Source organism: Rissa tridactyla, chromosome 5 (assembly GCF_028500815.1).
Source record: "Rissa tridactyla isolate bRisTri1 chromosome 5, bRisTri1.patW.cur.20221130, whole genome shotgun sequence".
Lineage (NCBI taxonomy): Eukaryota > Metazoa > Chordata > Aves > Charadriiformes > Laridae > Rissa > Rissa tridactyla.
In genome coordinates, this window is record NC_071470.1 from 57,216,281 (window position 1) to 57,234,188 (window position 17,908).

The window sequence follows — 17,908 nt, forward strand, 5'->3', positions numbered from 1 at the left end:
TGCTTTTTGTATTCCCGCTCCCTAAAAAACCCACCCAACTAACCAACAAACAGCAAAACCCACACAGAGCCACAATGCCATGGTATCTTCTGGATGTAGCCCATGTTATTATCTGTGGAGCAAGGCCAAAATAAAAACTAGGCATTCAGGGAAAGCAGGAACTAAAAAAAGTCTCTCTCCCTGAAGGATGGTGGCTAGACACCTCTCCAAATAAATGGGACAACTGTACATGTGGATGTGTGCCCATGAACTTGTCGACTAGGTGTCACACCACATGGTGGGATACGCGTGTGCAGAAGGCGGCATGGAGAGGCACCCGTCAGCCCCAGCCCCGGCATGGACAGACTTCACACCCACGCACTGATGTCCTGACTAAAGCAAACGCCCCCGGAAACCCTCTGCTCCTTCTCTTTCCCTCCTCACCACCAGTCTTCCCGCACAGGCTTCTCCTCCTCAGGCTGCTTACCCAAATCCTGGCTCGGACTCATGCTGCCCGGGGTCAGTCCTCCCCTTGCACCCCACCAATGGCCATCGCGTGCTCCCAGGCTCCTGCCTCCCAAAGCAAGCAAACACAACCAGGGAGAAGCCTGTCGGCTCTTCCCTGGACACCCACAGCCTGACCCAGAGTGGGGCTGGTGATGCTCCCAGGTGAGGAGCTGTGGGGTCTTTTTTGGTTCTTCTAAGGAGTGCTAGGGGCCCAGAGAAAACTGACACCTGCAACTCTGTCACTTAAAATGATGCTTTCTGTGGAAGGCAGTGGGCATCAGAAGGTTAAAACACGTCATGTTTGCAAAGCCTTAACCTGCGCACCCTCGAAACTGTATTTTATGGGTTACACTTCAGTTATGCCAGCCGATGTATGGAAGAATTCAGACAGTCAGAATGCAAGGACATAATACACAATTCTGAATAAAAGGGAGAAAGAAAAGGTTTCAATAACACCACAACTGAAGTACTCTTCCCCCGTTTTCAGGAAGGTGAGACGTGATTGCTGTTTCTGCATCCACACGCTGCAAGCCTTGGGCACAACAGGGGGTGGTGAGGACTGGCTGCTGCTTATTGAGATCTTAAAAGATGTTGATGAGTAAAGCAAGCCCAAATTATCACATTAGAAAGAGCACAAAGGTTTAAATGGCCAAGTTAAATATCAGCATCATGTCAGAATTACCGTCTCTGGAAGCGGGCATGCACATCTGGAACTCCCCCTCTAAAATATTAAGAATGAAGCCGTGTCGGCAGCACGGGGGGCAGTGGGACTGCTCTGCATCCCTGCCAGGATGGGACAGGCTCACCTTGTTTGGAGCTGACGTCGGAGGGGATGTGAGATGGGTGCGACCCCGGGGAAAAGTGCTCATCGCTGTAGGTGATAAGAGGGGTGAGGGGGTGAACCGCATGAGAAGGCTGTACCACTGGCACCTTGTTTGACTGCAAGAGAAGAAAAAAAATATTTCAGTTAAATAGTGTTAGTGAGGTGTGGCTTCTGCATTTAAACAACAACAACAAAAAAAGGCACTTCCAAAATACAATTTGAAGGGAGGGGGGACAACATTGGGGCTTGCAGATGGCAACCAGGTTTGCTGACAAAATCGGCATCCTCAAGCCAACAGTGCCTGAGGAGGGATGCGGGCGTTAGGGAAAGGTAAGGAAATGGGTGGGCTGGGAGCAGGAGGAAAGGCGTTTGGGAGGCAGGGAGATGGGGCCGGGGAAGCGGCGGTCAGAGAGCTGCAGGGCAAGAGAAGCACCATGCTGGGCAGGCAGGCACCCTGCCCCAAGAGCTGCCACTGAAGGACGGCACAGCCAGCAGCAGCGCTGAAGAAACCGTTTGGTCGTGGGATCAGCATTAAAAAAAAAAAAAAGAAAGGTTTAAAGTACAGGTTTGCCACATCTCCAGCCTTAAAAGCAGCACAAGCATCATCAACGTCGCTCATCCTCTCCACCGCTCTCCCGCGCAACCGCAGCAGGGCACAGCGGGGACAAGCCCCTGGCCTTGCCAGAGGGTACGGTGGGCTTTGCCCTTGGCAAGTTTACAAACTCCACTTGAAATCTCCTGCTCTGGGTAGCAGGTAACTGAACAGCCACCCTTAAAAGCCTAATTTCATATGTAAGTGATTGGCAGCGGCCTCCCAGAGGGGTCAGTCAAGTAGGAGACCCGCGCCTCTCACCGCGTCACACCAAGGAGAAATCAGAAGTGCTACCAATGTCCGAAAGGGTCACAGAATGGCAGGGTTGGAAGAGAACTCTGGAGATAATCTAGTCCAAAACGATCCCGAAATGGGTGCCGTACACAGCCATGTCCATGCAGGCAGAGATGCTTCCCATTGGCCCTTCCCACAGAAGCACAGGGGAGGGGACACTCAGCATGATGCTACCCAAAAATCACGCTCTTGGACCAAGGCGGCAAGACAATGGGACTCTTCCGTCCCAATCGAAAGCTGCTGTTATTAACACTGCTTGGAACACAAGTTGATCTTCCCATGGCAGGATGAGGCAGAGCGATAATGCCAGCGTGTAACAGGCGCTAATTATTTGTACCCTGCCACTCTGTACCCCGCCCCTTAGCAAAAATAATTACGCCCCAAACAGGTTTTTATTAAAATTTAAAAAAAAAGGCAAAAAAAAGCAATAGTCCTTCAGAAAGAAACGCTGATAAAATTCAGCAATGATAGCCTGTCAAATACCAGGAATTAAGAAAAGAAAAAATACTAATAATTTAAAAGCCCAATGAAATTAATTTTCTTTCAGCTCACTGTTGAAATCCCGGCACAAGCCGACGTTAGGACAATACTCCAAGTACAAACCCAGGATTTCTCTGGACTTCCAGAAGCAGAAGGGTTATTAAACAGACAACTCAATTTATTGTTAAGGCCGGTAGGAGTAGAGGAAAGGGAGCAAATGGGAACCAGTGCAGCATTTTCTGCTTGCCTTGTTTCCAGAGCACCACCTTAAGGAACTTGCATTAGCAGGCTGTATCTTCTTAATGTCTGACCTATCCCTCCAGTCATATAGCTCAGAATCTGGTGCCATGAATTTTTGCTAAATTATGCTATCCTTGCTCTCCTCTTAATTTTACGGTTTTCAACACAGATTTGCTTTCCTGTGGGAAAGAGATAAGAACCTGAGGATTTTAATTTAAGCTCCGGCCTTGTCTTATATTTTGCAAGATGGAGAGAGAAAGCAGCGCCAGTAGGTGTTTTAAAGCCAACAAGCATTAGGTCCATTTTTGTGACCAAATAATAAAAGCAATATGAATTCTCAATAATATATATGCGTTGAGTTGTAAAGGGGATAGCTCAGACTGCTATTCATCTTCCCTGTCTGTATAAATTCAACAAAAAACAGATGCCAACAAATTTCAGACGCTTTACAAATCAGGCCTCAGTCTTTTGCTACGAGACTTGTCGGCCGGCCCACCATTCAGCAAGTACTTTACCAACAATAAACTGTATGTTATGAATAAAGATCAAGCAATAGATGTATTTAGGTCACACACACGCAGCTGCTAATCAGCATTAATTTCTCAAAATTTAGTAATTAACATTTTGTATTATACTGGATGTAATTGTCATGCACGCCCCTGGTATCAGGGTTACTCGCTTTTCAGAAATCACCCGTTTGTACTTTGAGCGAGCCAATCCCCGTACCCCCTCGTTCTCCAGCATAGATTTTATTTTATTTTCTAATTCTCGGCACCTTATCCCCTAAGCCCACTGCAGCAGCTTTCAACGGGCGAAGGAACCGTGAGAAGTCAGGAGAAAAGCAAACCGCTTGTCAGAGGGCTTAAAATTAACATATGAACGGGCCGTATCGCCATTAAGAGCATTTGGGGGTCTTGCAGAGCCAGAAACAGAAAAAAAAAAGTTAATAATAAATAATAACAATAAAAAGCTCTCTGGCCTGCCTGCCTCACACTGTTTTGGGACGACCTAGGGAGCTCTGGACACCTAAATCGGGCTGGGTACCCAGTTGTGCCACCGAAGCGGGGCTTGATAGGCACAAGCTGAGCCTCCCTGTTCCCTGTGGTCCCATCAAGACAACCACAGTGATTGACAGGGGGAGAAAACACAGGGCTATATGCGCAAAACTAAACTAGGAGAAAGGCCTGATGACATATTTTCCAAAAGCCCTATGGACAAAATTGGTTCTTCTATGGCACTTGCCCCACAGGTCAACCCAGACGGGTTCTCTGCGCCCTCCTCACAGAGAGGGTTCAGGGCAGGAGACCAGGATCTCGTACGCAGACCTGGATGCCCCTCTCAACACCCTCTCAACCCTCCCAACCCCTGGGCCAGGGCGAGGGGAGGAGCAGATTGGTTCCATGCGCCCTAACCGGTCCCATGTATGCTGGCCTACACCCTTCACTCTCAGGGGCATCTGGATTTGGGACGATGCCGAAGCCCCTTCCACTCCCTCAGGGCTTTTCAGGGCTGAGCAACATGGCCAAAATCCTACCTCACACTGAGGTACAAGACAATGCTGATTTGACTCCTTCTACTGCAGATCAGTGTCTTTGCCCATAGGCTGCCTCTCCTCCCACAAACACACCATCCCTACTATGTTCATCTCCCCAAATCCTCTGAAGATGGTGCATACAGCTGCAGAAACACTAGGACTGCCCATCTGGGTCAACATGATCTCCATGCAGGGGGAACTCGGTCCCCCACACTTCGCTCAGCCCCTGCTAACCCAGCCAGCACCCACCATGGCTCTTCCCGGCACACTGGTGACATTTACATCTAATATAGTCACAGTTCGCGGAGGACCTTTTCTCCTCAATACAACCTTAAAAATCTTCTCCTGCAAAACCCGATCAGTCTACACACCTTTAATGAGACAATGACAAAATCAAACATTGTCCTACATGAGGTTCTTTAATATTTCAGTACAGAAATTATACTTCATCCACCCACCAAAATGTAATATTTTGATGCAAGTTGGTACCTAAGCAGCTTCTAGCAGGTAAGAATACAATTCTCATTTCCAAGACAATCTGAAGAAGTTGGGTAGTCATTGAAGCAGTTCCTAACACAGGTCTGACGCATTGTACATTGTGTCTTGCCACACCACATCCATTTTGTCACCTTCATTAAACTCTGGGCCTAAGCTTCTTCACACACACTGGAAAGTAAAGGAAATTGAACGCACAGCCTAGATCAAGATCTGCAATTTGGAAAAAAAACCCAATCAACTACAAATGAGGACCTTTAAGGCTTTAAGGCACCTTGTCACATAGGGGTCATAACCCGTTATGAATGTTAAAGGTTAATGGCAAGGGGATCACGCACGCCTGTTGGCCTGGGAACGCCCAGCTGTGCCCCACTGGACCTGGCTCAAAGGGACACTCACTCCTCAGTGACTAAACCTTGGTGGCCTCCTTCTCGGACGCCACTGGCCCATCAGAGCTCCAGTCCCACAGCACAGTCTCACAGCAGAGCCTGCGGCAGCATCCCTTGGGAACTGGCCTTGCACGCAAAGGAACCCTCCCCAGGGCACTTCTGCTGCTTGGGCATTTGCTCACCAGCTTGGCCTTCACAGCCGGTATCTTTTATTTCTCCCGAGCACCAGCTCAGGCTGAGGCGAGGCAGTGCAGGCAGGGGATGGTCCCCTGAAGGGACACCAACAGGACAAACAGGCAGGGCTGCGAGAAAACACATCTATTGGAAATGGCAAGAGCTGAATTATTCGACCATTTAGTGCATGGATGAAGCTGCTGTTCAGTTTTATGACTGACCTGAAAAAAAAAGAAAATCCCCAATGAAACATTAGTGGGCAAAGGGCAGGAGCTCGTGGGGACAAGGACCCTGACCCAGCAGTAGGCATTACCCCGGCAGGAGGTTCACCGTGCACCGGACGCTGGCTTAAAACTATTGCTGCGTGAAAGTAAGGCAGGAACAACAGCCCAAGTCAGTACAAGAGCAAATGTTTCTCTTGCAAACAGCAATCACAGTCTGCAAGTGTCAAGCTTGAAACGTACTCTGGCATTTTTCCTCATTTTTGACAAGCAAGACTGCCAGAAAACAACCAAAACACAAGCCCTACCCAATCAGCTGGATAAGGCTTCAGCCAAGGCCCGCACCTGCAAGGTATCCTATATGCAACAAGCGTGCAAAAACTATAAAAAGCCTGAGACAGACACGCCAAAAATGCCTGTAGGTCAGCGCCGGGCGCGGCGGGCGGCTGGGAGCTCCTGCTGGAGCTGGGGGGACCATTTGTTCCAGCTGCTGCACAGAGAAAGATATTAAATTAATGACCTTTCAAAGGACGCACATCTACAAAGGAGGTCGCGGACGGGCAGGGAGGTTCACAGGGAAGCACGAGGAAGCGAGCTGTGGCACACAAGGCTCAAGCGTCCTTGGGTCAACACCCAGAGAGGTCCTGCATTGGTTTCTTGGTTTGTTTTTCATCTTTTCTTTAAACACAAAGCTGCTTCTAAAAAGCAAAAAAAGGCCTGTCTACTTTTCCTCTCCTGTCAACAAGTTGCACGTTGGGTACAAGCAGTAGCAGATGGCCTTCTCAATTCAGACTAAAAAAAGCCAATAAAAAAAAAAAAGAAGAAATAAAAACTTAAGGAGAAATGCACACATTCCCTTTTGCTCCTGAAAGCGAGGGTCATTTTGAAAAAAAATCACACCTTCAAGTTTTTGACAACAAATGTTAAATTCAGGGGTGAAAACACAACAACAGACAGCTCTTCCCAAAAAAACCAACCCCAAACCCTTCCACTATTGCTGCAGCAGTACAGCAAAATAAAAGGCCCAATGACTTGTTGAAGGATTTGAGGATACCTTGACCTGAAGAGACAAGAAAAATAGGCTAAAAAATTGATGGACTTAACTTCTAGTTTATAGAGGCCTGAAATCATCCTTAGGCAGAAGGTTTTAGCAAACCCAGAAGATGGTAGTTTCAGTTGTCCTCAAAATAGCGGTAGCATTTTAACGGCTAAACTAACTCTGTGTTTATGCCTTTGCCAACTGCCTGTTGCAATAACAATGCAGGACCAAGAAGAACGTACTTTTGGAGCAGTGTCAAAACCAGGCCCGTGTCCTGGTTCAACATGGACCAGTCATCATGTACAAACTTCAGCACAGGGGGACCAGAGGTGGAAAGAGAGGATATAACAGCAAGGTGTTTGGGCCAGAACTGGCTGCCAATAGATGAAACAAGCTAATCACCACCAGCAATAATTGCAATTACAATGTGCCACCTCCCTGGGAGCTATCGAACAATCCTTTTCCACAGACAACTTTGCAGAGATGCAGCAAGCCCGATACACAGAGAGCTCAGGTTACTCCCCCCGCCCCCAAACCATTTATTTAGAGCAAATAGTTTTATGTCCTTCTAGGCTCTTGACAGCAGAGATCATTTTATGCTTAATTTTCAAAGCGTCCTCCAGTCGTTAGACAACGCAATTGGGAAAATTACATGGCAGATCGAGGGGTGGTGGATTTGTAACCCTACTTTTAGCCTCACCTGAAGCTAAAAGGAGCAGGAAGGGAAAACATGCCTGCAGGAACACCCCCGCTCACAGGAAACAGGGGCTTAGGAATATTGTGATTTATGAAAGCCAAATAAAGAAGGCGTAGTCTTTTTACCCTGCTTCACAACTTGGCAATGGGAGGCCATTTATCTCACTGACCTTTTGTGCTTACAAACAGCGGGGGTGACATCCCAGGGACTTGCCGCAGTAAGGAGGCAAAGTGAAACGCCGCATCCACTCCGATGTGAAGCTTCACAGCTTTACAACTGCTAACACTTAGTCAGAACAAAACTAGAATCAAAATCGCACGTTTCAGGGGGTAAACTGATGGCTAGCCAAGGTCAGGAAAAAGGTCCTCGTGGTCCCCCTTTTCCTCTCGTCCTGAACTTCAGCGCTTCGCTGGGTTGTATTTAGACTAAGTTGTATTTAGTGCTGGGAGCCAGGGAAGAGGAGAACAAGAAAGTTTCTTTAAGTCAGCCATGGAAGGCTTCCCCCCTCCCCAGGACACGTTGCATCAGGCAACCACAGAGCTGCAGCAGCCCAGGAGACCCCCGTGAGATGGTGAGAAGAAGCTGCCAGCGCCATCCGGGTGTGAAGGAGGCACCCAGGATTCTTGCTAGACCTTCCCGTGGTTATTCAGGAGAAGGAAAGTTTGTGCCCTTTTTCCAGCTGCCCAGACTGCCTTCCTTTTCAGGAAGCCCAGCAGCAACCGGCTGCGGCTGCAATGCCTGTGAAAGGCAGCTTCACGGCCAACGGTGCCATGTGCCATGGTCTGCGGGCACAAAGATCCGCACCTGAAGCGAAATGGGGGTGTCACGGCTGGGAACGCAGGCAGCGTGCAAGGAGTGGCAAGAGGAGTCGGAGAAAACTTCTCTGCCTGAAGCCCAATAAAAACTTCAGTACAACAGCCAGGGGAGCATCACAAAGAAAAGAGTAAATGTGATTCGATAAAGCCTGGGATAAGCATCTATCTAGCCGGATTACAATCAGTAACCGGATTCAGGTTAATTGTGACGTTAGTGAGAAACCACTGTGCTAATGACTTGTCGGCATTCTTGTCTTTTTCCAGCTTTACTCTCCCCGCTCCCCCCCGCCCCCCTTCAATCTTGGAAATTAATATAGTACAACTGTGATGGGTTTTTGCTGAAAAGTTGTAATAAACATTTGAGTTCCCTCAAGACAGCTTTAAAAACACGGATGTTGAATCTCTGACAGAAACATGCTTTATTTCAAGTGTTCATTAAGCACTGCCATTAAGTAAGTGATTAAAGCACACCCAGTATTAAAATAGCTCGATTAGAAATCCCCTGCTATCTCCCGTTTTCTTCTCTCCCGTGACTTCTTAATTTGTTTGTTCTCGTCTGCTCAGGAAGGCTGTCGGGAGACCTGGAGCGCTGGCGAAACACGCGGGGAGCCAGGCAGGTCTTGCAAGGCTCCGATCGGGGGAGGACAAGCCCATTTCTATTTACATACTGCAAGTTCACATACACACAGATTGTACTCAGCGTTGCACAGCCCATTAGTTTTAGAAATGTGTGCTAACAACCGATAGGGCACTAAATTGCCAGCAAAGCCACATGCTTGCAGTAGAGGCTTTCCCTGTTAAAATATTTTGCGGCGTTTTCTTTCCTTCTCCAAACTTAGCACCGCGTCGTCTCCGACAGCCATTAATTACCAGTAAATGCTCCATAATTTGCCAGCCAATGCTCGTTTTAAACTCCATAAGTTCCCACATGACGGTCCTTTTAACTTTGCCCATCCTGAACAGTTCATCATTTTCCTGATGTGAATATGTGCACCAAGAAGCCCGCGCTCAACAAGCGGCAACCTGCAGCACCAAATCACACGCTTGACCCCAGGGGTCACTAAGCAGTCCCCGAAACCTGGTAAATGGGACCACTGGTACTGGAAATACTCCAGATGGCAACATGCCCCACAAGCCATGTATCCCACACAGCATCCTTGTCACACACAAGCTGGTCCCATCAGCTGAAAAGGTGTTTTCCCCCATTGTTTCCTGCCCTGCCCAGAGCCCTTTCTGTTCTCTGTTGGCCAAGGGGAATGCAATGTTTTAACAAGCCCAAGCTCGAGCCTCTAGGTCTCGCAGGGGTCTGACTTATTAATCCCTTTGTCGATAAGGAGCACTACCCTAAACCAGCAGAGGAAGCCCGAGGGATATCAGAGGAACTGATGCCTGCACCCAGCTGCTTGCTGGGGGGCGCAGGAGGCTCAGCAGGGGCCTTATGTGCTGAGGAGGGAAAATGCTGGAACCCATCCTGGTGTCACCTCTCATGCCTTCTTCAGCTCTTCCCTGGGGACAACGCTGCTCTGGTTTCTGTCACCAGACCCGTCTGCTGAGCTAAGACAAAGACGCGAGCTTGTTTTGCCTGCCTCGAGGTTATCAGCATCCCCACTCACAACAGCTTTGGCATCTTCTCCTGGGTACTCAGACCCACGAGCTCATGTGCCTCTCCCAGGCAAAGGGATGCGCTTCAGTCCAATATTCAAACTGGGGACTCCTCTGCACCCTCAAGCACCCACTTAAATCAAGCGTGGAAACTGCTCAGGCAAGTGAAACGCCATCTACTACATAAACATACAAGTTTTGTGTGAAAGCAGGCAGTCCGATGGCAGCCTCTGAAGCCTGGCGTTCCTGTTCTGGCAGACAACCTGCGTCACAGGATGGGACGACTTTTCCTCATCGGCCTCCTCAGGTCCCACAGGATACGGACCGAGGCTCCTGGGGGAAACCGAGAAAAAACCCTGTCCTGCACCCTGGTGACAGGAAGATGCCTTTCAGCATTGCACAGGCGATGGATCAAAAGTGCTTGAAATAAGACCTCCACGAAATGTATTTACATTAAGTCCATGTTACAGCCTATTCAACAGCACATGCCACAACAAAGACCACCACAGGCCCAGAAGACTGAGAAATGGGTCAACTTCTCTTTGAGCAGCAATTTTTAAGATGTGCTGAACAGAAATGTTCTTGATTAAGAAAATACCAGAGCATGACATGCGTCTGGAAGACATCTGAGCACTGTCTCATATAGAAGGTAAGGACACGGGCTCAGACACCCATGCAAGCATCTGACACACCTTTCCGGGTCCAAAAGGTCTGTTCACCATGGTTGAATTTGCAAGTTAGAGGTTGACCAGGCAGCAACTGTGTACTTGCAGCAGAACAGAGATGAAGCTGTGCTGGCCGTGCTACCCAACGTGACCGAAATTGTTAGAAGCGCTCCTGCGTCATCCGCCTTCTAATAAACAGGGTGAAAAAAAATAAGAAAAAGATAGAAATGGATGTGAAGAAGGAGGAGTGATGAATTTGGTGACATCAATGACTCCTCAGCTGGTCCTTGCCCCTGGCAAGCCTTGCTCCCCACCACACCATCGCTGCCAACCCCCTCCCGCCCCGAAGTGGTGGGAAAGGCTGCCCACACTTTGCTGGGAGGTGAGGACCCCCCGCCACTGGGATTTTAGCCACTTCAGAGGGGTGTTCCATCAGGCCCATGCCCAGCTCGAAGCCCAACGCCGACAGCCAGGGCTGCAAGCATGGTGTTAAGGGCAGTGGGGGCAGGCAGGGCCAGGTGGGATCAACGCAGGGGTACGAAAGAAGCACCAGAGGGGCCACTTTCTCCAAATTCGAGGCTCCCAGGCACCGCTGACCCTGCGTATGCACTGTAAAAAGTTTTCACGAAACTTCCCTGAGTCCAGCTAACCCGTATTAACAGATTTATCCAATAACATGCAAATTCAGGTTTTAATGAAAAGTCTTAAGTCCCAGCTCTAAGTGATTTGGACTTTTCTGCTAATGGCATCTGCTAATGACCGAAGATTTAATGCATCAAGTCTTAGCATACATCAGTGCAAACAATATAACCATTTAGTGGAGGTAAAAAGTCATCTCATTAGACATCCATCATTGGATGTGGGCAAGATGGTCCAAAGGCTTAAAATAAAATATTCATTTTTAAACTGAAAAAAAAAAAAATCCCTAAAAACGTACAAATGATTAGGCCAAAAGTAGCAGTCTGCTAAAGCTTCACTAGGATTGAAAATGCAAACTGCAACCATTTATCTAGAGGTAAAATGCATTTGCAAGTACTTAATTTCTGCAGCACTGTTCCACAGAAGGCAAAACCAATTTTAACAGGAATAAAGCAATAGGGCCCTCCAGAAACAGGATGTCTCTTAGACAGGTTATTTGAACCATCAGTAGAAGGTCAAAACAGGAATTAGTTCTCTACCACATTGTGCAAGATGATTTCAGTACAAACAAAAGTGTTGAAAAGCTACTAACTTAATTTTATAGATCAGTCCCATGGGGGTTCATCACGTCAATGAGACACAAAAACATGCCCTAAAATTACATTTAAGTGTAGCTAAAAATATAAAAATCACAGCACACAGCTAAGAACGAGCAAAGAATGACTTGAACAAGGCACAGGCTCAAAGGGGCAGGGCCGCAAACACTTCTTTTGGCCCAAACCATTGATGCCAACTGTTTCATTTGAACCTTGGCATCAACAGGACCAATAAACCTACCGCGAAACACTGCTGAATGCTGAGCTACTGACGCATAATCTAAATGCTCAGTATTTTTAGTCCCGTTTGCCAAACGGCATCTCAGAAGACACAAAAAAGGGACCGACACCTGCCGGCCAGGGGCTGCCGGTGGGAGATAGCTCAGCTCAGGGGAGCACTGGAATTACAACAGGCCCGTGCAAGCTGCCAGCCTGTTTGTGGGAGAAGTGGAAAACGGAAGGGAAAAGAAGTACCCAGAAAAGATGGAGCACCCCACCTTCATGCCTACTTTCTCCCAGGGCAGCTTAGGAGAGCCTTTTTTTTTCCCCCCCTCCCCAAAAGGCAGACACGGCAACCTCACAGCAAGGCTTGCCTCCGGCTGCAGAGAGGAGCCAACGAAGGAGCCCTGTAGGGATGCTTCCACATCGGCTTTAGGGCTAGATCAGCCTCTGAGATCTGCCCATCCCTGCTGAAAAGCACCCTGGTGTCCCAGGGAGATCTTGGGACCCCAGATGCATCCTTCCCAGTGTTGGTGGCACTGACTCTCCTCCAGCTTTGCTCCAGCCTCATTCACCACCCATCCTTGCCTCTGCCCCACCGCCCTGCGCTCGCCCCCAGGAAGCTGCCTGGACCCCCCCAGCCCTGCTTGGTTCGTTTTACCACACTGCACAGCACCCTCAGGCTCCCCCCAAACAGGCATTTCCCTCAGTTTTCAGGCCTTGCCCATGCAGGCTCACCACCATCCTGGGCACGGACCTGGAGGCTCTTTGGTGGCTGGGGTGGCCTCAGCTTGGGCAGCCCGTGAGCTGGGGGGGAGACAAGGAGAAACGTGGGGCTCACCTGCTCCCCCCTTCCCACCCCACTCCATTTGGTCTCTTACTACTAAGCTCCTTCCCTCAGTTGGCCACAGGGCTTAAAAAAAGGTGGCTGGTATGCACAACACACATGATGACTTTTAAATCCTGCGTAGGATATTTCTGCCTGCTGCTAGACTTTTCTTTTTTTTTTTTTTTTTAATTCAAGAGCTGCCCTTTAAAATTTAAAAATCATTCTTAAAAGGAAAAAAACACACCCGTTCCACAACCTAAGTTTTGTGCAGCAGGCACCTACATCCTCATAAAAACCCTGGGCTGCACTTTATAACATGGGTAGAAGTCTAAACATCGTAAAAAAGAGCCTAAATTGCCAGATTGCCCAAGCCTCCAGTAAATCACCCTTCCAGATGGGCTTACGGCTGCACACAGAGCCCTGCTAGTAGCAACGGGTCGCCCCGCAATTATATTTCAATCCTACTAAACTCAACAAACATTATATGAGAGTTATGCTCGATTTCATTAAAGAGGCACTTCCGAAGTTTACCAACACCCCGTCATTACCGACAGTTTGATTTTTCATGCAATTAGCGCTCCCCTGTGCAATTAACTCCCCCCTGAAGCGTGGCGGAGGAAGAGGTGGACAATTTCTTATCATAACTGCATCCCTCCTCAGTACTTTTCATTGCAATAAAAGCCGCGCTGGGGAGAAATACAGCCGCGTTAGACGCTGCAAAACACCACTAAACAATTTATCAGGCAAAAAACTAGCTCATGCCAGGAGAGCTTGGGGAAGCATTGAGCCACTCTCTCCCCTCCACTGCCGATAGGGTGGATGGTCCAGGAATGCCAGAGGTGCCCAAACGCAATGCTAACCCCCTTCTTTTCTGGGGTGAACACACAAGGTACCTACACGAGCCCTGCCCGTCACACGTGCACTGCCGTGGGGCAGTAAAACCCCAAAAACCGCTGCAGCACCTGGGGTGGGCTGGGCAGGGCAAGCTCAGCCAGCGACATTCCCACCCGGCAACCCCTCTAGCTGCCACCACCAGCCAGGAACGTGGCCAAGGTCTGCGACCGCATACTGGAGAAAATTTTAATTTTTAATTTTTTTTTTTCGCCCTCCTTTCTCTCTTTCCCCTGCTCCCAGCAGAACTGGCAGGCTCCCTCCTCATTCCCAGTATGGTATTTCGGAGGTCAGGACCAGACCCTCCCCTTTCCCCTGCAGAGGGAGCATGCTTTTTAGCTCGATGCTCTGGGATCTGAGGATCACCTGGAGGTTGGGGGGCAGAGATGGGCGCTCCGGCTGCAGGCCCAGCAGATGCTACACACAGACACATTTGCAGTTTGCTCGAGAGGCCACACGTCCACAGCCAGTTTGCCACATTTATTTGCAGATGTGGTAAATTTTTACTGCTCCTTTACTCAAGAAACAAGGTGGGAGATAGATTCAGGGGCATCTATTTCAGATCTTTAAATAAGGAATCAAGTGCTCCGTTCTAAAAAAAATATATTAGTTTTCCCCTTTCATGGACATTAAGTGCCCTTGCTGTGTAGTATCACATGCTGCTGAAGAGAAAGCATGTCTAGGTCTCTCTTACTCCTATCCTATACCTAGGATAACCTCATTTAAAAATAAAAATTACCCCAAATTTCAGGTTGTTAACATGCTTCCACCATCTCACAGGTGCTGGGTCACAGCCAAGACGCTCTCACACTGTGAAATGCAGGCAGAAGAAGTGCCCCCCTGCCTTTCATGTCGTTTCAGTGCCCACACCTGAAGACAAAGCTGTCAGAAACATCACGTCAACCAGCCGGGCTCAGGACAGTCAGCCCCCAGCCACAGCAGAGATGGGACCGTGAGCTATGGGGTGAACCCCCATCATTCCAACTCCAGGGGTGCAGCCCCTCACGCCACCGAACTAGCACAGATGCAAAAATACAGCATCCGATGTGCGGCAGCGGAGATGGGATTTGCTCACCTTGAGCATCTCTTCCTTCCGCTCACCCTCCCCAAACCTCCCTGTCCACGCGCAAGCTGCTGGTGGGGGACAACCAGCTCACACGAGTAATTAAACACCAGTCTATCAAAACAGTGAGAAAACAATATCCTCTCACAGGAAGATACTGTGGATAATTTCTCATATGCCCGGTATTTTGGAACTCACCGTTTGTGTCACTTGCACACAAGTAGGAGCTGAGAACACTGGGACAGCAGCTCCTTTGGTGTGGCACAGAGACAGAGCACAGCTCTTCTCAGCACTGAGCTCCCTCGCACCAAGTCAGAGGAAGGAAATGCTGCCTCCCCCACAAAGTTATTTTCTTTAAAAAAAAACACAACACCTTTCCTCTTGAGAAAACCCAGGCCAGGTGTTACACGCTCTCGACATCAAGCTAAGGCCAGGCTGGCTAATCTGTAGGTCCACTCGTTAATGAGATAAAGGATTTCAGTGCGGCGGTGCGACAGCCGGGGCTGCGGGAGCCGTCGGCTGGAGGAGTGCTGCCGGCAGCCGAGTGTCACTCCTGGAGGAATGCCTGACCTTTCCCGGGGCTTTGATCATGCTGGCTCGCAGCGTGAGATAACCAGCCCTTTGCAGAATCCGGAGGTAATAAAAAAAGCAGCTTTGAGGCCTCGTGTTTTTGCAGGGAAATACTTACCTGTGTTCCCAGCACACTGCCCAGTCCCCGCCACTGCCCTCCCCAGATACCAGATGCTTTAAAGCCAAACCCGTCGCTGTCAACTAGGGGAATCGCACACAGCATTCAGGTGAGAGTTTTCAGCTCTCGTTTAATTTCTCTTAATTGAAGAGGGTACTTGCCTATAGCTCTTAGGGAAGATGCACGTACAGAGACTCAAAAAAGAGCAGAGCAACAGAAGTACGGTCTTCAATTAGTATGCGATTAAGCTCTAAGTAGGATAATAGGAGGAGAAATTCTGTATCTTACATAAACAAGATAGCAAAAGAGATAGATAAAAGCACAGAAGGGCAATAAAGCTTTATCCCCAGTTCCCCTCTGAACAGTAAACCCATACAGAAAGGACTGGATTTGCTGAGGGTTTTTTGTTTGTCTGCAATTATTTTAAAGGGGGGGTGTCTTTCGCAGGACAGTTCATGATGGGCAATTTAAACAAGCCAGCGTAGTACCAGGTTAGCAAAGCGTGAAACACCTGGAGCCCCAGGTTGAATGCGCCGAATCTGTAAGTGATAATTAGATCAGTCTTGAACACTTCCTTTTAATGAGTCTACACAAGAGCACCACATCCACCCAGCCTGCTTTTGGTCACCAATCTAGAGAAGTTCACACGATCTTCTCAGTGCTAGGGCTGTTCTCTTTTGTTTTGTTCGGGCCACCGCAGTACGGTCTCCGAAGCTGGAGCTCCCGTTCCTCGGTGCTCTCTGCAGGCTGTGCAGCCGGCGCGGGGCTCGCTCTGCAGCACTCCTCAGCTGCAAGCGGGATGATGCCAAACCGAGCAGACCCGCATAAGTTGCCCCTCTGGGGGGAAAAAAAGTTGTGCTCAGCTATGCTGTCTTCCTCACGGGGGTTAACTATGTAGATTTCAGATGCAAATTTTACTTTAGGGCAGGCTTTATGGTATTAAGAGTCTCTTTTTCAGCCTTCTGAAATTTCATATGTATACATGCTAGAGCTCTCTCATCTCTGTTAATTGGGTTTTGTGGAATTTCGAGGCCTGGGGGCCAAGGGGGGAGGGCTGCTGATTAAAGCGCGGCGTGCAGAAGTGGATGCAAAAGTGTTGCACGGTAACAGGAGGGAGCCTGGATTCCTCCCAGCTACCTGCCTTCATGTGCACACCCCGCCTGCCACTTTGCAGGGACCCCGTCTTTCGCCCTGGCCTTCCCGAGGCTGTGAGGATGGCTCCTGCCCCCTCCGACGGGCATCACGGGGAGGATGTTCACCGCTGCTCCTCTGGTTGCACAAATGGATTTTAGAGATTTTGGGGCTGGTCTGCAGCTATATTTGCTTATTGCCCGGTGCCCGTGCCCTCGCTGCAGACCCAGAGAGGGCTGTCTTGCCACAGCCCGAACCCCAAAGCAGTGGCGATGGGATGCAGGGGGAACCCACACCCTGACCTACACCCTTCAGGACCATTAAGGAGGAATAAAAGGACATTTAATCTCCTTTCATGCCCTTTCATAACCCAGCACGCACACGTGTGTCAGAATGTGTGAGGCTGCAATGCCTGAATTGATGAGATGTGTGTGTCTGTCTGTCTGTCTGTGTCCATCCGTCCCCACAATGAGGGCACAGAAAATACCCGTTCCTGCATTTGGCCGAACTGTATCTCTCCACATACGAGGATCCAATCCAGGAGGTTGCTCACTGGAGCTAAATGCAGATATTCACACACCCATTATAAATGCAGTCTAGTTTCATTTTTAACCCACAGGAGGGTGTGGAGGGAGAAGACATCAAAGCACGGACACAGGCTACCCTGGCATTCTGGGCGTGCAATTTTATCTTCCCCTCATTTCCCTCCTCTCCAAACCAGCTGCTACAACTATCATGATGCTTGCCCTCCGGCCAGTATGCTGGAAAACTGGCTTCCAAGGCAGTCATTAATCTCTCCCCATTACCCAGCTGGCACAGGGTTTTGCTTAGATGGGAGGAGACTCAGCTCCGTGCCCTCCCAAACACCAGTGGCAGCTCCCACAGCCACGTGTGCCAGGCACCCACCGGCCCCGCTGCCTGCACCCACGTAGCAGAAGGGCCACCATGACGGGAGTAAAACCTGAAGGAACACTGGCACCAAAGAGCACTGACAAGGAAAATCATTGATGTGCATTAAATAAAACCCGCCTGTCAGCAATGACGGTGAGAAGAAGCGCTATGCATCTTCAGGGGAAGGTGGCTCGGATCTGAGCTAAGTTTAGAGGCTGACTTCTTGCATAGCAATAGCAGCAGAGAGCAGCCCCGACGTATGCCAGTTATGCAAGTGAAATGAAGATGCACGTAAACCTTCAGCAAGAAAATGCAACTCAACAACATTACGCTTTTTATTCGGCCATCAGGTTTCGACCCGTCTGAGGTAAGAGGGCTGAAAATACACGGATAGGTACGCAGTATGCTGAGCACA

The 17,908-nt window shown here is 49.1% G+C and overlaps 1 protein-coding gene across 4 annotated transcripts in view; it reads right to left on the bottom strand.

The window, feature by feature from the left end:
• The window catches only part of LEF1 (lymphoid enhancer binding factor 1), a 69,696-nt gene that overhangs the window by 28,025 nt on the left and 23,763 nt on the right, over positions 1-17,908 (bottom strand). For all 4 annotated transcript variants that reach the window (XM_054203792.1, XM_054203794.1, XM_054203793.1 and 1 more), the window contains exon 4: positions 1,293-1,425. In XM_054203792.1, the coding sequence (XP_054059767.1) occupies positions 1,293-1,425 (133 nt within the window). The remainder of the gene's footprint in view (positions 1-1,292; positions 1,426-17,908) is intronic.